Source organism: Corylus avellana, chromosome ca1, assembly GCF_901000735.1.
Source record: "Corylus avellana chromosome ca1, CavTom2PMs-1.0".
In the NCBI taxonomy this organism is placed as follows: domain Eukaryota; kingdom Viridiplantae; phylum Streptophyta; class Magnoliopsida; order Fagales; family Betulaceae; genus Corylus; species Corylus avellana.
In genome coordinates this window covers 18005250-18032855 of record NC_081541.1, presented here as the reverse complement: position 1 = coordinate 18032855, position 27606 = coordinate 18005250, and the positions used below count along the sequence as shown (strand labels likewise).

The following is a 27606-nucleotide window of genomic DNA, read 5'->3' as shown; positions in this document are numbered from 1 at the left end:
TGTGTAATTATTATTAATGGTAAATTGGTAATTGACTAATTGGCTAATTGGAAATTGATAGTTTTGGTTTTTTATTATCAAATTTAAAGCAAAAGTCAAACGTGATTACAGTTGTGATCCATTTTTTTCATATAAATTTTTTATTTTGTGGCTAAATGCACGCTTATGCATCTGATTCAACGAGTAGGATTTTATCATTAGATATACAACTTTAATAAACGATCAAGATTGCTGCATCTATTTTGGAGAGGAAAATCTCACCATTATGCGTGTGTAGGGGATTAAAAAATTTAAGGGTTTGTTTTTCAAAGTAGGCCCATGCCTGACACGCGGCGAACGGATCGAGGCAATAAATGTTTTCTTCAAGATTAATATCCATTGTCCGATCTTGATTTATAATTTTTATACCAATCGCAGCCGTTGATTTGAGAACATGGGATACAGCTGTTAAGCACTTCGAGGAGAGGAAATAATGTAGTAATTATTCATGAGATCATTGAGATTGATATCTTGTAAATAATCCAACGGCTTAAATGTAATCTTGGAATATATGATTATATTGAAGGGAAAAGATCACACACTATAGATTTTAGTTGAATGCACACTTAGGGAAACAATTCTAAAATGCTTCGATACTTGTTTACAGCTCTAAATGCGAATACCAAATCCCGATAATTTTGGCCGGATTTTTGTGCGATTCAAACTGTTGATTTTATGCTACCAACAGATCAAACAATTCAAACCATTGATCTTTGGTTTGTTTCGAAATCCTTTAGGTATAGAGCGAATTTTGGGGTTCTTCTGAATCATGAAGTTGAAGGAAGAATTTATTGTTGAGTCAGAGTGGCTATGGAAATTAATGCTTGCATTCAATGCAATCGTTTGTCTTCAACTACTCATTATCCAATCTAACCTTTGATTTTCAATATTCTTGCTCTTGATAGTAGTCTCGCAGTCGGAGACGATTCGGTTTGTTTGTGTGTCTAAAGGATTTTGAAACCCATTTTTCATCGAATTCCAACTAGAGGTCCAATCTTTCCAGAACTAGAAGAGAGTCAATCTCTTTCTTGCGAGTTCAAGTCCCATCTCGCCGACATATCCCCAAATTTGAGTCTCTCTCTGTCTCTTGCGATCCTCACCAGTCACCTTACCTCCTATACACACATCGATGGCAGTGTACAACTGGTTGATTTGGTTAATTTGGACTTGGACCTGGTTGTTTTTTGTTTCCCAAATACTATATCGATATGCTCTGCCTCTCGCTCTCAAGTTTCTTCAACATAAAATTGATTGGAAGAGGAAGAACAGTCTGAGTGGTTTGGGTAGTCTGGCTAAAGAAGACTATAAGCTAGGTATTTTGCTTTCAATTAGTAGAATAGTAGTTAATTTCTTATCTATTTGTAAGCCCTGATGTTAACCTTAGCCCTTACTTATGCTGTTATGAATAATTTTTGACCTTCCAGGGGACAACCGTTCAATCTCTATATCTTTGATTTTGTTTTTTGACTCTTCAAGTCTCAACCCAGCATCGACATCCAACTAGACCAACAATATACTACTGAGTCTGAGGTTATTTTATTTCATTAAGAAATTTGTTCATAAGTTTATATATGGACCGTCTCATATATATACCATAATAATTCGTTATGGTATGTAAATTTTAAAAGCTTTTTGTGGTATGTAAATTTTAAAAGCATTTTGTGGTATATCCAATATGTCGTCATTCATGCTATAGAGGATGTGATAATTTTAGAGGGGCTTGGTAGTTGGTGCCTTGCAATTGCGAAGAAATGCTACTAGGCATGAGGCAATGCCATATTCTATAAAAACGTGGCTTTGTTTCCTTATTTTTTATTTCAATCTTAAATTTGCATAGAATCTACTAAAATTTACCTGCATTTGCTTTAATTATTTATTTATTTTTCTCTTTCTTGAATCTTTTTTTTTTCTTGAATATAAAATGATTAATGATGGAGAGTTGGAACAAAACATATATACCCTATTTGGTTAATGATTACAAAACCCTATTTGATTTATGCTTTCTAGTTCATATTGTGCTTCATTTTTTTTATTTTTTTTATTTTTGCTGAATGATTTATAATTTTATGCTCTGATTAATGATTGTGATTTGTGGAAATGAAACCCTATCTTGTTTATGCTTTCAAATTGGTTCAGTAACTTCTGTGGTTCATAGTTTATGCTCTTGCTCATTCGCTTAATCATTACTCATTTGCGTACAAATTCTGTAACTTCTGATTAATCATTGCTTATTCATTTGCTTGCAAATTACAATAATTTAGTGGTTTTGTTGATATTTAGTTGTTGCTCTGATTAGTGATTATAAAACCCAAGATACCTTCCCTTACTTTATGGTTTTCTAAGTGTAATGTAAATTTCTGAATATGATTTGTGAATTATGATTATGCTATGTATTTTTAATTATGATGATTATACTCTTGCTCAATATACAGTAGTCAGTATTGTGCTATGTATAAATTATATTTTCTGCCTTATGGTTTATGCTCTTTAATTTGTATGTCATTGTCACTATAAATTAATGATCATGCATCATGCTCTTTTATTATACGACATATTAGTTATTGCATACTAAGGCTATTGTAATATTTTAACAGGCATGAAGGGTGATTCGAACCAATTTCATCCGATGGTGGATGTTAAGGAGGATGTAGAGGAGTATGAAAATGAGGATTCTATTGGTATCAGCAATGTTGGTACTGATAGTTCCCCAGAAAATAAAGTGGCTCAAGATATTGTCTTGAATGAGGTTCCAAACCAAGAAGATCTAGAAAAGATTGCTTATCAGAGGAAGCAAAGGAAGAAGACCTCTCATGTTTGGGAGCATTATATTGAGGTGAAAATAAAAGGTAAGGCAAAACATCAATGCAAATGGTGTAAGAGGGCGTTTAGTGTGTCGAGTTCAAGCTGTACAAGTACTTTGGGTAGAAACTTAAAAAAATGTAACACTTTCCTTGGTGCTAAAGATAAGAAGAAGTAAAAGGTTTTGTCTATTGATGGTACTATGGATGGTGATGGTGTGGGCAGCACAAGAAACTTTACCTATGATGAAAGAAAATCAAGAGAACTTTGTTCTCATATGATTCTCTATCATGAATACCCATTTAATATTGTAGAGCATGCATTATTTAATAAGTTTGCAAAGTCTTTAGAGCCGCAGTGGGCAAAACTAAGTCGGGATGCAGCAAAGAAGGATTGTTTTGCCACTTTTGAGATTGAGAAGAGGAAATTGAGGAATTTGTTGAGAGGTGTTCATAAAGTTAACATTACAACTGGCATATGGACTTCGCACCAAAGATTGTCTTATATGGTTGTCACATGTCATTTCATTGATTCTGATTGGCGTCTAAATAGGCGTGTGCTTAACTTTTATAATGTGCCACCACCACACACCGGTTTTCTCATTGCTGATGCACTACAAAAAAGTTTTCAAGAATAGGGGATTTTGAACAAAATTTCTTCCATCACAGTTGATAATGCAAAAGCAAATGATACATCCCTTAGAGTATTGAAAGATGTTTTTAACAGAAGAAAAACTTTGCTTATTGGTGGAAAATTGTTTCATGTTCATTGTTTTGCCCACATAACCAATTTGCTAGTTCAAGATGGTCTTGATGAGATTTCTCTAATTGTTGACTGTGTTAGAGATGGAATTAAATACTTGGTGGCATCGGAGAGTAGGTTGATTAAGTTTAGTGAAATTGCAAAGCAATTGCAATTGGCCTCTAAGAAATTAATTTTGGATGTCCCAACTAGGTGGAATAGTACATATAAGATGCTCTCAACAGCAATTGAGTTCAAAGGGGTCTTTCTGATGTATTCATACATGGATAATGGTTTTCTTTGGTCGCCATTTGATGAGGATTGGGAGAAAGTTGAAAATGTGTGTCAATTATTAGCGGTCTTCAATGATGTAACTAATATTGTCTCGGGTAGTGATTACCCTACTTTTAATTTATTCCTACCTGAGGTGTGGAGATGAAATATGTATTGGCTACGAAGTGTGGAGATGAAAATGAGTACATTAAAACAATGGCTCGTAAAATGAATGTCAAGTTTTCTGAAATATTGGGGAGAGTGCAACTTATTGATGTTAATTGCTGCTGTGTTGGACCCAAGAAATAAAATGACATTGATACGATTTTGTTTCCATGCGAAGAAGAAGATTGATCGTATCCTTGATGTTCTAAAAGAGTTATATAATGAGTATCTTGAAGAATATAATGCAATTGTTATTGAACATAATGTGCAAAGTAATACACATGAATGCTCTTCAAGCAGCTCAAGCAATACACCTGGGAAGAACGTTCAAACTGGTAGGGAAATAGTTGACTCATTCATTAGAACTATTGACACATTGCAGTAGCAAGCCAAATCATATTTGCAAGCATATTTGGAGGAAAATGTATTAATTGTTGACAAGGGTGTGGAATTTAATGCCTTGGATTGGTGGAAGGCAAATACCCTTAAGTATCGCATTTTGTCTATAATGGCTAAGGATCTATTGTCAACACCAATTTCTATTGTGACTTCTGAGTCCACATTTAGTGCTGGCGGAAGGGTTATTGATCCTCATAGAGCTTCGTTGTCTGCAGAAATTGTTGAAATGTTACTATGTCGGGGTGATTGGGTTAGAGCACTATATGGGATGAAAAGGAAGTGCAAAGTAAGTGCTTTTTTTTAGCAATTAGCTACAATTGAATAATTTTTATGACCCTTTGCATTTACAAAGTTCTAAATGTTGTTGTTTTTATTTTTTATTTTTATTATATCCTTAGGAGGAACCTGAATTGGAGATCAACCTACCAATCTCATCATATTTGTGATGAACTTCGATTGATAAAATGCACATGGTACTTATGCCATTTTGTGATGAACTTCGTTTGATAAAATTATGCAGCATTTGGGCATGACAGTAATTCATGAATGCAGTATAGATATAGTACATGTTGTAATCATGTGTATTAATGAGAGTTCAACTGTATGGCCTACCCGAGATAATACAAATTTTCAGCAAGATTGATGCTGTCCCGAGAGACCTGTAATACAATGTCGGTGTCCCGACCATTGTACGTTACCGTCCATAATACAAGCAGCTCGACCGAGTCCGACCTCGGGTGGCCCACGGTACTAATGATGTACGTCCCGTAGTGACCCTACAATTAAGGTTGCGCGGGTCATGAAATATCTATTGGATCCAAGGCCCATATATCACATCTAAATACACATTTGACCATAAAGTTAACATGTATAGTAAGCTCATGGCCGTTATCTCACACGTACCAGTGTACCATGTCATACGATGCAATTAGTCTTGTTCGTATTTTATATGCATGCTCTTACAATCTCATCATATTTGTTGTCTTGTTAAGTAGCACATTTTTACAAAATGTAGAGTTCATAACATATCAAAAATGTATTTCATGAGAGTTGTAAAAATGCATGTTTGGTATACAAAAATAGTTGTGCAATGCGGAAAAAATAACGACTAGTATCATGTGAGTTTGTACTCACCCGGGTCATATAAATCTTCCAAAAATCCCTCTGGTGGTTTCAAGTTCTCCAAATCTGTGAAAAGCCTAGTATTAGTCCTAATTCCAAGCTAAAACGAACCTAAAACTTTGAAAACAAAGGCTATTGAACGATTGGGAAAAATGGCGTTCGTCCCTAGAAACGCTTCTGGGTGAACGTTCGGGCTCGAGGCTGAGCATTCAACCAGAGAGTTTCAGGTAGAACTATACTTGGTCCAACGATCTTCTAAGCAGTCCTAAACTAGTTCCAAGGCTACAAAAGGGTTCTAACACATACTAACCCAAAACAAACATCATCATGCAACAAGAATACATCTAATGGAAATGAAACACTCAAAATAAGATTAAAACCTAAACATTTAGATTTCTAACAACTAAGTTACTATAAAAATATTAGTCTATCATAACAATCTAAGAAAAACAATAGAGAGAGATAGTTACCTCTACACAACAAGAATCTCCAAGAGGTTCCTCCTCCTTCAACAACATCAAGAAATCCCTCAAAATCTCACAACAATAGTCAAGTAGGGTTTCTCTACGGCTCAAAGGGCATAATGGGTTGGCAAACGGCGTGTGAGTGGTATTTGTAGGGTAGGAAAAGTTGTGAGCTCTGCAGAAGTAGGGTTGCAGTGCAGCGAGCGTTCGGCACTATTGTGCCGAACATTCGCACACTGTTTACCCAATGGTTTTAGTGTTGCAGTTGTACGTTCAGGCAATATTCAATGGTCAATCAAAAGTAAACAAACGTTCAAGCTGGTCCCCACACAAGCATTTATGTACTTGTAGGCGAACATTCAGGTGGTCCCCACATAGGACGTTTGGTCAAAAAGTCCAAAATTTTCAAAATGACCCTCCAGCTACTCATAGTGACCCAAAAGTCCAATTAACCCCCCTAACCAAGCTATCTTAGCCTAGTTAATTATTTAATCTACTACAGTTGTTGTGTACTAGGTCAGACTCTGCACCGGTATTAAACCATGTCCTACACCAAGGGCTGGGGTCAACCTTTGCGAGATAATTATATGTAGGCTTACTCATCTTATTTATCTCTTCCATCGCTATATGGAACTTAGTTTGAGTATAAGATGAGGCAGCAGTTCAAAGAAGGTCTTTAGTAGTATCCCCCAATGACCATCATTTCTGAAATTGGAGTATTAGTGTCTGACACAAGTATGATGCTCAGACATAGGACACATATGTTGGAGGCTTAATATGAGGCCTTGCACACAAGGTAAGAGAAAATGTAAATATTAGTTTGATACAAGTGTCTAATATGAAAGTAAATTACATGAAAAAAATAAAAACTATTTAACTAAACTTCTGTCAATTTGATATGAAAGTCCACCCATGTGCTGATGCTAGGCCAAGATAATTGATATGAAAATCCGCCCATGTGCTAGTGTTGAGCCAAGTTCTGTCACAAGTGCCTCCAAGAACCAAGTCCAACTATCTTTAGTATCTACTTCCACAACTACCATGGCAATTGGGTACATATTGTTGTTGGCATCCCTTCCAACAACAACCATTAACTGGCCTTTATACATCTCTTTCAAAAAACAGGCATCAACACCTATCACATGCCTACACCAATCTTTGAAACCATTTTTCATTGTTGCCAATGACACGTACAACCTTTGAAACCTACATAGCTCCTGGAAGATTAGTCTCTCAATCATCAAAATCGAACAACTGCCCACATTGGTCTTCCTAACCATTGAAAAGTAGTCCTATAATTGATGATACTCCTCATCCAATTTACTATAAATTTTTTGTTGTCTCTTTCTTCTAGCCCTGTACAAAAAAAAACTAGCATGGGCATCTACATTCCACTTCGCTTTGACCTCTTTTTGTAAGACGTCTATGGGCATGTTTTGCTGATTTCTAAAGGAGTCCATGCCCCATTCAGCTATCAAAGCTGAAGTGATCATGTGATTCTTGTATCTCCTAATGCATGAGTGTTTTGGGCTAAGTGATACTAAGATGAATGTCTTTCATGTATTTCAGCTCACACCGAAGTTACGTAAAGCCATCTGCCCGAATCCTCAACTTCCGCTGCGCATTTATAAAGTGTTATAATAATGGCGGGCTGGGTTGTTTTAAGTTGTAATAATTTAAAAGTAGTTGAGCAACCAGTTGCAATCATAAGAGGCACACCGAGAGGATGGGTCCTCATCTTTAATAAAAAATGTATTCCTTTGGAAAATAGGAGGCCTAGACACCTCAAATCGTCTACTATTTTTAATACACATGATTCATTCCATTTTCATTCAATATACCTTCATTCATACTTGTTCATCCATTATTTCTTTTAGTTTTTTAGCTAAAATTAAGAGAAAATTTGGTAAACTGAATATGAATAAAATTTTGTAGTAGTTACATATTATTTTTCATTAAGCTAAGGTTAAATATGTGAAAGATAAATGTACCATAACCAAAAAGTAATGGGAGACAAATATAGAAAAGAAAAAAAAAAGATGGCAAAGCTTACGTAAGAGAAGGGCTTATTTGGTTCCTTCTTTAATTTTTTTTTAATATAAATTTTAAATTCATAGCAATAGAAGATAGCATAATAATTTACTATTAAATGTGTTTTCAAGAACTATCTTATCTTTAAAGTATTATTCTTGAACATGCTATCAATTTGAAAACTTCAAAATTGATCGTTAGAAAAACAATTCATATTCATGTGTTGAATTCAAATCGCGTTAAGGCATGAGTATAAGACTATATCGGTTAACCTTAATTCAACATTTTTAATTAAACAGTTAGACCCTTCAACCCTAACATTATAATTTTGTGTTCGATTAGTGGATTATGTCAAAAATTGTCAGTCATAATGTCGCGTATCGGATTTAGATCATGTTGAGACATAGATCTAAGACTATATAGATCAATTCTAATTCGATCTATTTAATTAGATACATCAGACTCTGCAACCCTAACTCACTAATTTTGTATTAAATTGGAGTCAGGTTCACAAATCCCATTAGTCCTGTTGATAGCAAAGCAAACATGCGAATTAATTGAAGAAGGCAGAGTCAAAGCTGTATGTGAACTGCGGCCCATCAGGAACTAGTGGGTTTGTAGGTCTGATATTCAAAAGAACCGGCCCATCCAAACACCGACTTTCAATTTTTAAAGCCTTAAAACTTAAAAGCTAAGAAAAAGGAAAGTTCGACGAAACTCCCAGTAAAGAAAGGAAAGGAAAAGGCAGAGTTGGATTAGAATTCTGAGCCTATAAATGGGGGTCCTTGATTGTCGATCAAGAAAAGGTTTTCAAAGGCCGGCGGAGAAACCCTAGGCGAAGGAAGGAAGGAAGGAAGAGACGATTGTTCTTGCTCCAATGTCTTCATCAGAAGAGCCCCAAGGGGAGAGGAGGGAAAATAAGACGGGAATCCAAGCAAAAACATTCAGGAGGAGAAATCCAACGCTGAAGAAGAAAGCATTGGAACTCGCCGAACTGTGCAACATTCCGGTATGCGTGATTTCTTATGGGCCGGACGGGACGCTGCAGACGTGGCCGGAGAGCCGGGAAGACGTGGAGGCAATAGTCGACAAGTACAGGAACAATGAGGGGGCGTTCAACTTCTCTGTTGGTTCCTTGAAATCCAAGATATTCACGAAAAACGAGAGGGTAGAAGAAGGGGGAGAGAGGAGGAGGAAGAAGCAGAAGACGAAGAAGGTGGAGGAATTCGAGAAGGCTTTGGCGTCGTGGGACGGGTGGCTTGACGAGCAACAGGAGGAGGATGCGTTGGTGTCTTTTTGGGATTTCTTGGAGTCCAAGTCTCGTGAAATAAATGAGAGGATAGAATTGCTCAAGATGAAGGAGAAGAGAATCTAGTTTTCTTTCTCTGATATTGGGGGGTTTGTTTGTTTGTTTTTTTCTTAGAACTTTCTTTTAAAGTTGGAATTCCCCACTGTTATAACTTATTTGTGCCATAATACAATGTGATTTCACTCTTCTTAAGCCTTTTGATTAAATTATTTACAAATTTGAGATCTCAACAATTATAATATTTTCTATTTTGGGTATTATTGATTCTAGGATTTGGTTTGTGAAAACGAATTGGATTACTTAAGCCTAACGTTTTGAGTGTTCACTAGGTTCATTGTAATATAATAAAATCCTTCCGGTATGTTGGAACAGTTTCCGGGATGGGTGACTTTAGCCCAACATCAAAAGAAATTACCCACATTAGAAGTCCTAAATATAACCAACATCAAAGTGTATCTACAATCAAAAATTAGTTTTATTCCTTAAATTGAGGAAAAAAGGTTGAGAAACTGCTGCTAGTGCTCTAAAAGCTTGTCAGGTGTGTCAGCGGGGATAGGTTTGTGAAAACGAATTGGATTACTTAAGCCTAACGTTTGAGTGTTTTGTAATATAATAAAATCCTTACGGTGTGTTGGAACAGTTTTCGGGAAGGGTGACTATAAGAGGTAAGATAAGAGCACTAGCAGTAGACTTTTTATAGCCCATTCTCTTTCTTATGTTTAGGAAAAATCTAAAAAAAAAACACAAAAAATTACCCACATCAAAAGCCCTAAATATAATCAACATCAAAGGGCATGGGAAACACTGTAGATGACATCTCCTCTCTCTTTCACATGTCCCAACAATTCTTTCTCATCTCTCCTCTGAAAAATAATTCATATATTCCAACAATTTTCTCTCATCTCTTCTCGGAAGGAATTTATTGTAAAGTGCTTTTTTATAGGGAATCAAAAAGTAATTTTATTCTTAAGGGAAAATAGTTGGGAAGCTGATTGTGTCAGCAGGAAAAGCTTTGATGCCTAAGTTTTCACAGCAAAAATTCTTGAGAGTAGTTAAGCCAAATACTTGGTAGGAGCTTCCTTGGTTGGCAACTTTTGCTTTTACCCGCCTGGGCTTGTATAAATGCTTGATATGGGCCTTATCTTCATGGGCAGGCACCATAATTTTCAATTTGGGGGCCCTCTATTGGTGTTTGACTGATCCATTACCCAACATTGTAAAACCTCTTTTTACCGCCTCCAATAAAACTTTTGACATATCGGTTAAAAATGCCAAATAGATTAGAGATGAAAGTAGCCAATCCATCAACAAGTTGGGCACTTATGTCTTTTTCTTTCATGGTGTAGCCGAATTTTAATACCCACGCCCCGTTCTTAGCCACCAGTGCCTACGGCATCCGCTTTGGCCGGAGATGTGGGTGTTGTTTATGGGGTTGTTGTTATGAAAGTAGAATTCTATCACATTAGAGGACTTTGGCATGAGTCACAAGTACACATCCCATGAAGCTACGAAGATTATCTTTGCAATAGTTATTTTAAATTAGTAATAGTTTAATTAAATAATGAGAGTTATCTATGTTATGGAGTTATCTAGCATATTTATTATATAGGTCTCTTAGTATTTATCTTTTAGTTGTTATCTTGAAGTGATAGTATATATCTATGTATTTTCAGATATATAATATATATATATGTTTTTGACATAAGCAGAAGAATTAAAGACATAATGATGAATTTAAACAGAGACTGCTTGATTCTAGGCTGAATATGAACAAAATATCTAGATGGATACACAAATATATAAAAATAAATATGAATATGAAATGTTGAAGATACTTCAATTGGAACCATAATTTTAAGAATATACATAATGAAAATAAGATATATGAAAATAAGTACTTACGAAAATATGATGCTGTAAAATTAGCTTGAAAAAGCTTTCATTGAATGAAACTTTCTGTAATACATGGATGAAACTCTGTCATACATATTATGAGATTTCACTGATGATCATACAGGGAGAAGAGAAAAGAGTATTTGCAAGTTTGGAAGAACCGAATTGGTTTTACATGAGCTGAGGGTGCTATAAATAGAGAGATAAAATTTGAATACTGTAGATGAACTGTGGTTTGTCAGGATGAATAGTGATGAATAGTGCTGTGAACAGTGCCTGCCGACATGAATAGTACGAACAGTGCTGGCCGATATGAACAGTGTTGAACAGTAATGGCCGACAAACAATAATGACGTCCAAAACAGTGATGAACAGTGCTTGCTGTATTTGGGAACAGTGATAAACAGTGCTTCGCTGTATTTTGGCTTTTCAGATTCATTGTATTTGGGTTTTTCAGACTTCAATCTTCACCAAGATCATAAGGGTCTTGGGCTTCTTGGTAAATAGGCTGTACTTGGTTTGTTGAAGAGGAGGACAAAGTTGGACTTTGTTCTTGGTCCTCAATTCCTTCAGCTTTAAGGAGAACGCTTGTGCAAAGATCTTTATGGTCTTCTTAACATTGGACTTGAGCCATAATTGCAGCAATTTATGTTTGTAAATGTGATCTATTTGCCAGGAATTGGCTTTGAGTTGTGAAAGAATGGAATTCTCTCTATATTGAGGAAAGTGTTTTCTGAATGTTGAATCCCATTTGAAGAGCCATGGGATTTTATATTTCTTTGCCATATGGAGTAAGGAATGAAATTGACTTTCTGCTTCATTAACTCTGAAGGCTATAGAGAATTGTTTTAATGCATCTGCAAGTTCTGAGGGTAAAATCTCTAGAGTAATCCCATGACTTTGCCACCATCTGTTGAATCATATAGGGAGCTAACTGCTGAAGTTGTTATCAAAACAAAGATACTAGGAGTGACTGTTATTATTGTTTTGATAAATGAGTACATTTGACCACACTTCAATGTAGTCAAAGTAGCTGTATTGAATTTGATGGCCTTGTAGGACCTTGAGATCAGATGGGTGGTTACCCCATTCCTTTGCTGAAATAATCTTTGTGATGTACATTTTATCAAAAATTATTCTTTTCTGTTCTAGATCAAACTTGTATGGGACTGAGTCTTTGGTAATTGATGTTGTTTGGAGTAAAATGTCTCTGTAGAAATTAATGGATTTAGATGGGTGAAATTCCATTTGGGAGGAAAATAATTCTTTACAAGATCCAAAGGATTCTTGATATGACGCTGGTCATGTTCTACGAAGAACAGGTTTTCTGTATAGGTTTTTTGGACAAACCTAGATCTATTGATATGGGTAATTAGTTGGTTGGTATAAAATTTTGCTGCTGGATGAATTTTGAAGAGTTTTGTTGGGTAGGAATAATGGTTGTTGTAGGACATTCTACCAACTGGTAAGGGTTCGGGTTGCTTGGAGATGCTAAAGTTGATGAAAAAGTAAGTCTTGGAGAACCAAGAACCTGAAACTTGTTTAACATGTTAATGGGTGAACATGTGTCATAGGGGTTTACATTTCCTGGGCCCAGGACTATATGGTGACTTGGTTGTGACTTGATGGAATATGTTTTATTTTCGTTTTTACTTGATTGTGGCTTTTCCCTGCAAAAATTCACGAGTGATGAAATCAGGTATAGAATTTTGATCTCCCTTGATGTATTCAATTTCAAAATAAAAAATACTTAAAATTGATTGCCATCTGGCAAAAATCTATTTACTTGCTATGTTTTGAACATCCTTTTCTAAAACATGTTTTGCACTTTTGCAATCAATTTGAATTAAGAATTTTTGGTTTAACAAATCATTTTGAAACTTTAAGATGCATAATACTATAGATAAAATCTCTTTTTTAATAGTACTATAATTACTTTGTACTGAATTCCAAATTCCTGAATGGAAACAAACAATTTGTTCAGGAGAATTTGGAGAGATTTTTTGTTTGAGAATACCCCCATATCCAATGTTGGACGCGTCTGTTTCTACAATTTTGAAAGCTTTTACTTCAGGAATGCCAAAACAAGGCAAAGTCTTGACATATTTTTTGACTTCTTGGACAATTGAAATATGAAGATCAGTCGAAGGTGGAGGGTTACTTTTAAGACGATCATACAATGGTTTACAATGTTTTTTAAGATTTTGATAAAAATCAGCAACATAATTTAAAGATCCTAGGAACTGTTGTAGCTGGTTTTTATTAATGATGACATCAGAAAATTTGTTTGCAAATTAAATGGCCCAATCAATGGGTTTAACCATTCCTTAACTGATGTTGAATCCTAGAAATCTGATTTTTGTTTGAAACAAGTTGATTTTTGTAGCTGAAACAACTAAACCACTAACTTTGATGATACCAAGAAACGAATGAAAATGTTTCTAGTGTTCATCAATGGACTTTGAAAATATGAGGACATTATCTATATAAACAATTGAGAAATGTGCTATAGGGTCAAAGATTTCATTCATGATGTTCTGAAATTCACTTGGGGCACTTTTTAACCCGAAGGGCAAGACATTTCATTCATAGTGGCCAAATGGTGTAACAAATGATGTTTCGTATCTATCTTGTTCATGGATTTTGATCTGCCAAAATCCACTCTTCATATCAAATTTTGAAAAACATTAGCTTGACCTATTCTGTTTATCAGGTCTTTTTTGTTTGGAATAGGATATCTTATCCACTGTAAGACTTTATTCAAAGGTTTGTAATTTATTACTAATCTTGGAGCTCATCTTTCTAATTCTGCATTTTTTTGTACGTAAAAAGCTGAACAAGACCAAAGGGACTTGCTTTTTCTAATTATTCATTTGTTAAGTAATTCTTTAATCTCTGTTTTACAAAGTTCCATTAAGTCTTGACTCATTTGGATGGGTCTAGCTTTAGTAGGAATATTTATTTAACTGAAGTCTTTTACGTAAGGGAGCTTTACAATATGTTTTTTCCTATGCCAAAAGGCATTGGGGAGATCAGAACAAACTTCATTTTGTATTTTACCTTTGAATCTTTCAATTTTCTGTAGGAAGATGCCACTTGATAGCTGTTCTTCAATTCTTTTGTTTTTAATTTCTTCTTTTAGGGAGTTCAAATGCTTGCTCTTTTTCTGTAAAATGTTAATTGTTTTAAAAATTGAAACATCTTTTAACATATTAAGGTCTTTAGCATGGGGTTTTTTAAAGAATTTAAATTTCACTTTCTCTCCTAGGACTTCTGTGGTAATTCCTTTGTGATCTGCAGTAAAATGATTCAAAAGACATAGAAAGGGATTTCCTAGTATGACCTTTGAATCATGCATGTTTTTTATCAAGACAAATTAAGTTTTGAAACAAACATTATCTTGACAGACATGTGCTTTAGGCAACTTGTAATCTATCTACATTTTACTGCCATTGGCTGATAATAAATGTTCTGTAGTTTTTGAATAATATTTAGTAGGTATCATTCCTTCTTAGATACAGTTTAAATCTACACCTGAATCTATTAAGCTATAACTTCAAACTCGAACTCGTTGTTAATAATGATTGTTACTCTAGAGTTTCATTTTTTCAAAAAGGATTCTATCAATTATGTTTAAGTATTTTTCATCTGTAGTTTCTTTGAAGATTAAACTTTTAGTTGAAGATTTTGTAGATTTTTTGTCTTCTGAGTCATGTTCACTTTCAGATTGACTCTGTTAAGAAATTTTTTTATTAATCTTTAAAATCATTACTACTTGTTCCAACTCTTTGTTTTTGGCTTTTAAATCTTTTATTTCTATTTTGATTTGATTGACTTCATGCTATAAATCTTGGATAGTTACTTCCCTTTGTTATGATTTAAATCTGTTGAGAATTTTATCAATACTAATTTGTGGTTCTATAATTTTTGTTTGTCCATTTTTGGCTTCATTTTTTATTAAATTACTCTTGAATTTTTTAAGGTATTTAGCTTTAGTTTCTGGGTCTTCTATTCCTTCTATTAAATCGATTAACATTTCTTCATGTTTAGTTAATACATTTATCTTAAGTTTTGTTTTACAACATGAATCTTTACAACCTAGTTCTATTTCTGAATTATTAGAATTTTGACTCGACTCATAATTTGTTGAGGTGTTAAAGATTTCGTCCTCATACTCACTAGAATCTGAATTTATGAGTTCTAGGATTTTATACAAGTCTTCTTTTTCTTTATTGGAAATTTTCAATTGGTTGATTTTATCTTTTACTTTGCACTCATTTTTGTAATGGCCAGTCTTTCCACATTTAAAGCATTTTACTGTTTTTTTTTTTTTGGTCATATTTTTCCTTTTTTGGTTTTTTGTAATATTTTCTTGCTGTTTTACTTTTCTTGTAATATTCGTTTGGTTCAAAATTTTTATTTTTTCTATAATTCTTTTTGTAATGCTTTCTAGTTTTTTGGTATTTATCCTTATGTTTTCTTCTAGAGGGTGGTATAGGAGATAAACCATATTGTTCACAGAAATTTCCCATCTCATATTTTGCTTCTCTTTTGTCTTTGGTCAAGTTTTTATTTATCTTCATATCTATACACAATTTTTAATCCTATTTTACTTATGATGTCTCCGTATGTGAGATTATCGTATTCTATAATTCCAGTTTTATTACTTAATTCTTCACGAATTTTATGGGCAAATAGGTTGGGTAGACCATTGATAAATTTCTCTTTCCATAAAGCATTTTTACAACCATTTCTTAACATTACTCTTGACATATAAACATCTTTGTACCATCTAAAATCACTTAGGGTTGGACACCTAAGGTTACTTAGTTGGTCATGAATTCTAAATGTAACATTACTAGGGATTCCTATAAAATGTTTCATTATGGTGTAAATTAAAACATTAATTCCATCAGGGATTCCTCTGTTATGTGCTTCATCATAAATTGAGATTCCTTCTTCATCTTTCTAAACTGCAGATTTTATTTCACTATGATTTGCTTCAGTTAGGTATTTTTCCCACCAAACTTTTAAAGTTCCCGTAAATCCTGAGGTTAAAATGTCTACAATCTCTGCATTCGTTTTTTCTAGATTTGTAAGATAATTATTAGTAACCATTGACATGTGCTGTAGTATTTAAAATTTTTTGTTCAAATAAACCATCAAGATTCCATTCATAAATCTTATCAGAAGAGACTGAGAATTGGTTAAGAACATTTCTTTTTTCATGTTGAATGTCTGGTAGTGTAGGTCTAGAATACCAATTGTGAGTGTTAGTCGTTGATCTAATGATTCTATTAACTTGGAATTCGTTGAATTGTTGTTCAATTTGCTGTATTTCATGATCTATAGTTTGTTCAGATTATGAACTTTGTGTTTCACTTGTTGTTTCATATGTGATTATTTGTTTATCTTTTTTAATGACTTGGACAGTTTTAGAGGCCGGAGCTTTATTTTTGACATTTTCAAGGGCTTTTAGCATGTTATTGACTTTTTCTAGAAAGGTTTCTTTTTTATCTAAATTTTCAAGAAAGGTTTCTTTTTTATTTTTTAGATTTAACGTTTTGGGTTATGAAATTTTTAAGAGGGGTTATTCGTAATAGGGTTTTTTCTTTTCAGTTTGAGTTTTAGTTGGGGATGTAGTTACCTTAATTTTGTCTTCTATTCGATCTAATTGTTTTCCTATGGTTATAAGGCTTTGGTTTATATAATTGTTTTGTTCCATGACTTTTTTTATTTCTTCTTCTTTGGAAGTTTTAAAGGAGGAGGCTGAAATTTTTGATCCTATAAAGTTTACAAAGATCGGTTATTTGGAGGGTGACTTGCCTCTGTTATAGTTTTATCTTCTTTTTCCTACTGAGTTAACATATTTAATTTTTGATTTTCGTATATTTTAATGAATTCAAAGAAGTTTATATGTAACTTATGTTCGTTCATAAATTTTTCCCATTCTGCAAAATTTTTTATTTTTTGTTCTTTTGTATATTTTAACTTATATTTTTCTATTTTTTCTGCATTCTTGGTAGAATTGTATTTCATTAGTCACTATGGACATATTAAAAAAAAAAAAAAAACTATTGTTAAGAGAGATAAAAGACTATTATATAAAACAAAACCAAAGAATAGTAGGGTTATTGGAGACAAAGACTAACAAGATGCAAAAAATAATACGACTAAAAAAGTCATTTTGAAAGAAGCCTTCTCCATCGCCTTTTTTTTAAAAAAAAAATTTTTTTGAAAACGATTGATAACTTCTCGTTGATATAGATTATAGAATGAAGCTAGGGTAAGTTCCATCAACAATCAAAAGATAGAGCTAGTTTCTACATCACCCTCTGATTATTAATGTTAGAAAGTTTGTGATTGAAGACTTGAGAATTTTACTTGGTTGTTGATAGTATTTCAACTCTTTACTCAATATTATATAGTGTATCAGATTTTAATCTTAAAGGCAAGGAAAAACCAAAAATGGAAATTCCAATTAATGTAGAATCTAAAGACATTGATAATCTAATTAAATACAATTCATACCTACAATAATTGTATTTAATTAGATTTTGAATGTCTTTAGATTCTAAATTAATTGGACCTTCCAATTTTGGCTTTTCCTTGCCTTTAAAATAAGGGAAATTTCAGTTTCAGTCGTGCCAGTGGAGCAAGTTCCAATTCGGCCGAACATCAGTCTCTGCCCTTCCACATCTGACATCACCCACTATTGGATTGGTGACTAGTGTGACAGTGTCAACTACGGACCATATATATGTACAGTATTTTGGGAGTGGATCAAATTTTGTATCAATCTCCTAGCCCAATGTACATTGAATTGAGGTTCATACCCTTACACTAGGCCTCCAATGTGGACTCTAATCAAAGATATCACGGCAAGAAACATGGGCAAGCTCACAAAACTCCATGATCAATTAATTGCTTCAAAACAAAACCACGTGACCACCATGAATACAAGGGTCCCAATACTATGATGTCAGATGGTAAGTTTAACAAAAATTATTAACCATTCTCTTTTTAATAATATTATGCCTCAGGTTGCCACTCTCCAGCCACTACGCCGGCGAGCCCCAAAAAAAAGAAAAAATCTCTTTATTTCCCTTTCTTTTTCTCAAACTCAAGCTTCCACCTTAAGTTTGAGGGAGGATGTTATAATATTTTATATTATTCTAGTTGTCTTATATGTTCTAGGGTTTAGTTTAGGGTTTTTTGCTTATCACTCATAATCTCTCTATATATAAAAGCATCTGTAATCACAATAATACAATGTAATCCATTGTTTCCTTATGCTCTTTCTCTCTTCCCTCTCTCATGCTTTCGCTCCAATATATTCAACCATATATTTAATAGGACTATTAAAAGTGATTGTATTATCACTTCTGGCATTTGGGGCGATCAAATCACACCTTTTTTCTCTCTCTCTCTCTGCTATATATGTGCAGTTGTGAACACGTAGTTATTGAAATATCCAAATCCTTTAAGAATTGGATAAGGATAAACCACTAGAGAAGCTAGCTGTCTAAACAAGACCTACTTCACAATAAATGAATGGAGTAATGAAGGACCAATATCCATGCAAGTAGATGATTTATGCCCACCCCACAAAATAGTGAAGTACAGTTACTAGATGCCATGCAATTATGAACACCCAAAGTTGGAACATCCTCGATCGGCCTTATTGCAATTCTATAAAAGGTTTTCGTAATGGGGTTTTTTTTGCTCAAATTAGTTTGAAAGAAAGTGATCGTAAGGAAGAATATGTGGAGGCTTAAGATAGCAGATGGTGGAAAGTGCCCTTATATCTTCACCACAAACAACTTTGTTGGAAGGCAGACATGGGAGTTTGACCCTGAGGCTGGTACCCCAGAAGAGAGGGCTCAGGTTGAAAAGGCTCGTCAAAATTTCTACAAGAACCGGTTTCACGTGAAACCTAGCAGTGATCTCATATGGCGAATGCAGGTATACGTACCCTCATCCTCTCTCTCTCTATGATCTATACATACTAAAAACACCTACTTTTTTGCATCAAAATCTTTGTCGTAGAGTAGGGGTAACAATTCGTGTTTACATCTGAGGTTCGAGTTGTGTCGATATACAAGTATAAAACTATATAGGTCAATTCTAACTCGATCTATTTAATTAAACCGGTTAAATTCATCAATGACTCAACCCTAACTAACTAACTAATTTAGTATTAAGTTCGTGTAAGTTCACGGGTCATGTCAATAATTAGTACTAGCCCTATATTGTGTGCCGGGTTCGGATCATGTCAGAGTGTGGGTATAAAATTATATAGATCAACCTTAATCCAAACCATTGAATTAAACAAATTAGATCTCTTAACTGTAACATGTTGATTTAATACTAAATTTGTATTAGATTCAGAAGTCATATAAATATTATATAAAATATTCATAATACCATGATATATTGTAATCTAGCGGCTTTAAAATTCAAAATATCATGAGATATCTAATAATTCAGAAATTGTTTACTATAATATATATGCTCATTTCTTTGTCAAAATGATTGCAGTTTCTTAAGGAGAAAAACTTCAAACAAACAATTCCCCCAGTAAAGGTTGAGGATGGAGAGGAAATCACATATGAAAAGGCCACAACTGCACTAAGAAGGGCCGTCCACTTCTTTTCTGCCTTGCAGGCCAGTGATGGCCATTGGCCTGCTGAAAATTCTGGCAACTTGTATTTCCTTCCCCCCTTGGTAAGACTCATGCATAATCGTTAACGATTTTTTTTTTTTCAATGTCATCATTATATATATTTACGTAAAAATTATATACACCAAGAAACTTCTTGTGACATCAAGACAAATCATCAAAAACATAACGGCTTTTACTAATAGGGGTAGAACTACCCTAGCCTTGGGGCGCTAGTCCCCTAAAATTTTTCAAATTACCTTAAATTTTTTTGTTTTTTTTGGATTGGACCATCAAAATTTTATTTTTGGGAAAAGTCTATATTTTCTTCTCAAACTACCACCTAATTGACAATGTCTTCCATAACTTTCAATTGTTACAATGTCTCTCCAAACTACTAAAAATTGTCAATGTTTCTCAAATGATGAAACTACCCTTAGTAAAATAAAAGCAAAAAAAAATACTATAACTTATAAAAAAAATTACAAGGGGTGGCCAATTTGTTTTTTTTTTTTAAATCCTTTTTAAAAGAAAAAAATCAAACAATTTCGTTTTTTTTAAAAAAAATTTTGCTTTATAATTTTTTTAAAAATAAAAATTTCCCTTTTTTTTTAAAAAAAAAAAAACAAAAAAAAATAGTTTTGGTAAAATAGAATTAAGAAAAAAAATTCCAATTTAAAAAAATAATAAAATTTCATTTTTAAAAATAATAAAATTTTTAAAAATTCGTATTTTTTTAAATAAATTTTTATTTTTGTATTTTATAAGGGTATTTTTGTCTCATTGAGAAATTTATAGGAGCATTTTTATCTTTTTGCTAGTCTTGGGAGGACATTCACAATGTTTTGGTAGTTTGGGGGGACATTGTCATAATTAAAAGTTCGGAAGGACATTGTCAATCGGGTGGTAGTTTGAGGGGATATATGGACTTTACCCATTAAATTTTTACCTTAAAGATTTTTTATTTATTTTTTTATAGTTTTGTCCTGCCTCATCTAAAATTAATTTTTAAGTTACTAAAGATATTTATCTCTAAAACATCTTCTAAGATAGACCAGACTATGAATATTATCATCGGATCTATGGGGACATGCCTACCTTCGACTTGTTTTGGTTTTCATCTTGATGAAACTGTTAGTTGTATTCTTTTAACCCGAAAAAATGCAGGTAATGTGTTTGTACATTACAGGGCATCTTAATATTGTGTTCTCTGCAGAGTATCAAAATGAAATCCTTCGATACATATACTATCATCAGGTGCATATTCTTGGAAGCATCATAGGATTAGATTTTCTGTTGAATTACTTGATTCCTTTTCTTTTGTGTGTGTGTTTAAGCTGTCATGTTTAACAAGTATGCTGTAAATTTTGCATATTGTATGTAGAATGAAGATGGTGGGTGGGGATTACACATAGAGGGCCATAGTACCATGTTTTGCACGGCTCTCAACTACATTTGTATGCGTATACTTGGGGAAGGACCCGATGGTGGTCAGGACAATGCTTGTGCAAGAGCACGAAAGTGGATCCTTGATCATGGTGGTGTAACACACATACCTTCTTGGGGAAAGACTTGGCTTTCGGTATGATCATGTTTCATAAATCTTTTGAGTAACTATATATTCAATAGTCAAACTATTCCGGGATGACCAAACCCATAAAACTCATCCACTAAATAAAAGAATAAGTTGGAACCAAATTAATACAAAGCTTGAAACGGCAAGTTTTGTCTAACTTGAGATTACTTCTTCCACTGGCTAGTTCGAACTGGTAAATTTTCGGTTCGAACTTAGAACACAAAATTGGACTAAATGAAAAATATTAAGTACACTATTGTCTAATTGAAATAAAAATTACAACAAAGTGAAACAAAATTTTCATTATGCGTGATGATTGTTTGCTGATAATTAACTCTAATATGCATTTTTCGCTTTGTTGTAGATACTTGGTGTGTTCGAGTGGATTGGAACCAACCCAATGCCTCCGGAATTTTGGATGCTTCCTTCATTTCTTCCCATTCATCCAGGTTTGTACATATATGCTTACTACGTACATTATACGTACATCCAGGTTTGTACAATTTTTAATTGAAAGCCTCTGTTAGGTAGAGGTTTTACTTTCTTCTTTTTGATAATTAAACTTGCTACATATTGCTTATCAATTTCCTTTCCCCTAAAATGCAGCCAAAATGTGGTGCTTTTGCCGCTTGGTGTACCTGCCCATGTCATACCTTTATGGGAAAAGGTTTGTAGGCCCAATCACACCTCTCATTCTTCAATTGAGAAATGAACTCTACACTCAACCTTACAATAAAGTTAACTGGAAGAAAGTACGTCATCTATGTGCAAAGGTAAATTTTTCTCATGGTTGATACTCACTGATCATTGCTACATATGCTTTCCAATATTCTTCTATTAGAATATAAATTAAATAATTAAATTCATTCATTTTTATCAACTTAAGCTTTTAACATGATATCATAACAAATGCCCTGAGTTCAGGATTCGGATCCTCTCCAATTTATTTTGGATTAGGAAGTATCCAGTTAATGGCTAAGATTTTTGAGATCTTGGGCCACAAATGGGACACATGTCCCATTAATAAAAAAAAAAAAATTAAAATATTCTTTAGGATTAAAAAAATAATGCCATATAGGGTGGCTAGTCTGGGGTGGCCGAAGTCACCCCATGGCCCTTGGGGGTAGCCGAGCCACCCCCCAAGGGCCAAAAAAAAAAAAAAAAAAATTGCCCGAGGGGTGGCCGGCCACCCGAGGAGCAACGGGGGTGGTTGAGCCACCCCAACGTCACCCATTCTGCAATATATATATATATTAAAACACATTCTAATAAATTAACCTGAAAATAAAATTTATTTTTTATATAAAATTTATTTTTTATTTGTTAGTGAAGGCTGACGTGGCTTATTTGTAGCATTGGGATTTCTCTAGGGAATTTCCAACCGTGAACTAGATACTCTCTAGTCCTTCAAGGACCGGAAAGGATCCGCTTCTCTGAGTTGAAACGTTGTCTTCATCATTAATCTCCCATATCTATTAAATACTTTATGTGTTAGGTCTCACCTATTAGGGAAAAGTTTGAACCTACAAATGAGGAAGAGTGTTAGAATATACATTAAATGATTAAATCCATTGCTTCCTATCAGCTTAAACTTTTGGAGTAAGTGTTGTTTTAACATCTTCCAAGACATTGATTACGCAATATTATTGTTATAGGAGGATCTCTACTATCCTCATCCTTTGATACAAGATCTACGTTGGGATAGTCTATACCTATGCACTGAGCCTCTTCTCACTCGTTGGCCTTTTAACAAATTGGTAAGAGAGAAAGCTCTTCAAGTAACAATGAAGCACATTCATTATGAAGATGAGAATAGTCGATACATCACAGTTGGATGCGTGGAAAAGGTAATGTTATCAAAAATAAAGGGCATCCATGGAGAGCATCTATTTGAGCTATATAACACTACTCCTAAAGCTATTTGCATTGAACAGGTCCTATTTATGCTTGCTTGTTGGGTTGAAGATCCAAATGGAGATTATTTCAAGAAGCATATTGCCAGGATCCCAGATTTCATATGGGTCGGTGAAGATGGAATGAAGATGCAGGTTAGTACCCATATTGTACAAAAACATTTGTACAACCTTTTGTTTGTGTGTTGAACATTTGAAATATAACTATTCAAACTTGAGTATAAACCCCCAAAGCTCTTGTTTTCTAGCTTCAAGTCTGTAAGTCTTAAGTCTTTGCAAGGAAATGGAAGAGACAATTGACTTTGATATATTCCATTTGTATGAAGGGTTGTGGAAGTCAACTATGGGATACCGGTTTCGCTATTCAAGCTTTACTTGCTAGTAATCTCACTGATGAAATTGGACCTACACTTGCGAGAGGGCATGACTTCTTCAAGAAATCTCAGGTTTGATTTTCATTTCTGAATTCAGCTCTTCACCACAATATTCATTCAGACTAATTACGCCATTTTCTCTTAAAAATTGTGAAGGTCAAGGACAACCCTTCTGGAGACTTTAAAAGCATGTACCGTCACATTTCAAAAGGATCATGGACTTTTTCTGATCAAGACCAGGGATGGCAAGTTTCTGATTGCACTGCAGAAGCTTTGAAGGTAATTAATTTCGTTTAAATGCGTCAATGGGGTAAAGCGTTGAATCCTCTCCGTAATTAATGTGTTCCTCTCGAAATTCTCCTCTATTCAGTGTTGCATGCTTTTATCTACAAAGCCACCGGAGATTGTTGGTGACAAAATGGAACCCGAGCAATTTTATGATTCTATAAATGTGATACTTTCTCTACAGGTAAGGATTAATTTTCACATTGTTAAATCACCGGTAATCTCAAAAACATAAGTTAATGAAAAATAATTGGTTTTAATTATTTAAATAATATTTGAACATTTTTCCTCGCTCAAATTACCCTTTAATAAGTAAGGCCCAACCCTGTTTGTTTTAAATATTTCATTGCATTCATATCATTAAGCTCTAATGCAGAGTAAAAATGGTGGTTTATCTGCGTGGGAACCAGCAGGAGCCCAAAAATGGTTGGAAGTAAGTAGCCTTGAAATATGCTTATGGGAATACTTCAAAACGATCTAGTGCTTCTAAATTCAACATTTTTATCGTATATTAATGGGAATTTTCTCTCCTTTTTTTTTTTTTTTTTTTTTTTCATTAGGTGCTTAATCCCACAGAATTATTCTCTGACATTGTCGTTGAGCATGAGTACGTTGAGTGCACTGCATCAGCAATCCAAGCTTTAGTTTTGTTTAAGAAGTTATACCCCGAGCACCGTAAGGAAGAGATCGAAAATTTCATAAAAAATGCTACTCAATTCCTTCAAGATATACAAATGCCTGATGGTTCATGGTATGTTAATTCCACTGGTTTCTTAGATATTTTTTTGACATTTGTCTGTTTTTATACCAGAGAAATCTAATGCATGATTGCATTTCCACAGGTATGGAAATTGGGGAATTTGCTTCATATATGGTACATGGTTTGGACTTGGAGGATTGGCTGCAGCTGACAAGACTTACAACAATTGTCCAGCTATGCGCAGAGCTGTTGATTTTCTACTCACAACACAAAAAGATGATGGTGGTTGGGGAGAGAGCTATCTCTCATGCCCAACCAAGGTAATGTTTTAAGAACCTTTAATAACATGTTTTGTCTTTCTAAGATTTGGCAGATGCTAGCTAGATAATAAAACTATAAACACTTTGTGCTTGATTATATAGGAATATGTACCTCTTGAAGGAAACCGATCAAATTTGGTACAAACTGCATGGGCAATGATGGGTCTCATTCATGCTGGACAGGTAGACTCCATGGTTTATATATATTATGCTGTCATTAATTTTCATATGTTTTGATCCTGCATCTTCATTCTGATGTTAAAATTGTATCTGCAATAGGCTGAAATAGACCCGACACCTCTTCATCGTGCAGCAAAGCTGATAATTAATTCTCAACTGGAGGATGGCGATTTTCCTCAACAGGTACGTCTCTTTAAAACATGAATTTAGTTCAGAAAGAATCTATATATATATATATATACTATGCTTGAATTTTACCTCCAAAGCTTCGTAACCATTGATCACTCTTTCATACAGGAAATACTTGGAGTCTACTTAAAGAATTGTATGTTTCACTATGCAGCATACAGATATATTCACCCATTGTGGGCTCTTGCAGAATACTGCAATCGTGTCCCATTGCCATCCAAAAAAAAATTGAATCAATTAGTGAACTATATATATATATAGCTCAACCAGCTGCCAATTATTAATTCTCTTACTTTCTCTTTAGCAGCTGTTGATGTGTGTAATAAGTGTCTAAACACAAAGCCACCAAAGATAGATGGGATTAAGGAATATTATACAATGTTGTACCAGTATGTAAGAAATTCCCTAATTATATTAAAGTGTGACCCATATATATGCACATGTATTTATTGTGATTTATAAGTACGAGTGTTGGGTAATTTATTTCAAATTAATCAGAAATGATGTAGTTCTACAACACATAATCTTCTCTCTCCAACTTCCAAGGTACATCCATTTCAAGTTTGAGCAGCTAAAGTCATTATTCTTAACTTCCACTCCAGATTTTCAAATTCATTCCAAGTACCACCCTACACATAATTTGACCCCCAAATTATCAAAATCCATTAAGAGTTGAAGCCTTCCAAAAATTTAATGGACGAGTTTTTCTTCATTTGGGACGTGAGGAAATTAACAAAACTATCCAATCATTTGAACCTAATAGTAGCGCTAAGCTACGGGAAATTTCTCGAAGTTTTCAAATCCAAAACAGAATAAAACATATGCAATACAAAATGTAATCTTCTTTCCCTCTCCTCAATATTCTAAAGATACCAAACACATTATGAACATGCGTGTGATAAATGTGTGTTTTATGTGATTGGCCACAATTATTTTTGTCTTTATGTCACATCATAAACATTAACGATATTAATTATTGAAACTCAATAAAATTATTGTTATTGTCCATAATCTTAATTAAGTAACTACGACACACAAGTATATATATATATATATATATATATATATATATATATATTTCATTCCTTTAAAATACGCATCACAAGATTCTATTTACCAATAGAGCTGGAATTTTGTCACCTAGCCTCCTCCTTCATTGAAGTCAATTGACTGGATAGCTTTGTTTCCTCACGTCCGTTCATTCGTACGAGATGAACGGTAATAGAGCAACCAAACGAAAAGTTTGCTTTTTTTGTTTTTCATGGGGGTGGTCACCGACAGCCGAACCAATACCCTTTTTCTTGTGCCCAGAATTTCCTTTTTTTTAAGAAAATGGTTGTTTTGGAAATGAGTTTTAGAGCTAGCGTATTTCTAAAGGAATAGCAATTCCGAATAACTATTAAAATATTTACTAAAAAAACAAAGAAATGCCAAATGGAGTGGCTGGCCAAGGGTAGCTCGACCGACCGAACCATTCCACGGCCAGCCTGACTAACAAAATCCCTTCCTATACTTGACCATCGACCTAACATCCTCCTCATTGATTCACAATATCTCAACTGGGAGGGCTTGCGGTGGCTACAAATATTTAGCTTCTGTCCAATAAGGGGTGGTTCCGCTACTCTTATTTGGCCAAAGGGCACGCGACGAAACTCCTATTGGTAAAGAGACTCTTGTGGTTTATATTTTAATTGAATATATAATATATCATTGTACTTACTTAAAATTACGGAATATAACAATTATTTTATTGACAAATTGTCATTTCTATTTCACTTTGACTAATTGTCCTACTAGTTAATATAAGAGAACATGTGAGTTCTTTACCTGCAAGGGCAGATAGACCCATCCAAATCCGTGTACACCAAGAGATAGCGCCAGGTCATGTGCCCATGCAACATACGTTTCTGTGATAGTTCAGCTCCAGCTCTTTATCGTGCTTCCTGCCAGGCTTCCAGCTATTGATTAATTCGTCCTACGCAACCTGATCCCCAGCCACATCACTTTAGCCATGCATGTGTCTTGGTGGAGTTCTCTTGCATGCAACTTCTAACATGTAACATAAATGTGTTGGCAAACAATTCAGTTATTTAGTAAACTGTTATATAACTGTTAGAAATAACATCTTAACGAAAATCATAATTTGAACTAATTAATAAGAACTTTATATAT

At 34.1% G+C, this 27606-nt stretch overlaps 2 protein-coding genes across 3 annotated transcripts; both read left to right on the top strand.

The window, feature by feature from the left end:
- The first annotated feature begins 8749 nt into the window (after positions 1-8749).
- On the top strand, positions 8750-9527 carry LOC132167407 (agamous-like MADS-box protein AGL103). Its single transcript, XM_059578375.1, has one exon. It carries the CDS (start codon positions 8911-8913, stop codon positions 9406-9408), a length of 498 nt encoding a protein of 165 aa, XP_059434358.1. The 5' UTR covers positions 8750-8910; the 3' UTR covers positions 9409-9527.
- A 9331-nt stretch (positions 9528-18858) lies between these two features.
- On the top strand, positions 18859-25873 carry LOC132166930 (beta-amyrin synthase-like). 2 transcript variants are annotated; one of them, XM_059577790.1, is made up of 17 exons: positions 18859-19200; positions 19777-19962; positions 21065-21154; positions 21282-21479; positions 21838-21922; positions 22080-22246; positions 23129-23320; positions 23408-23521; positions 23713-23832; positions 23917-24039; positions 24131-24229; positions 24422-24478; positions 24606-24796; positions 24888-25065; positions 25168-25248; positions 25345-25428; positions 25543-25873. In XM_059577790.1, the coding sequence occupies exons 1-17, from the start codon at positions 19000-19002 to the stop codon at positions 25693-25695; spliced, it is 2319 nt and encodes a 772-aa protein (XP_059433773.1). In that variant the 5' UTR covers positions 18859-18999; the 3' UTR covers positions 25696-25873. The 2 variants fall into 2 exon arrangements, with proteins under 2 accessions (XP_059433773.1, XP_059433774.1); XM_059577791.1 differs by lacking the exon at positions 21065-21154.
- The last annotated feature ends 1733 nt before the right edge of the window (positions 25874-27606 follow it).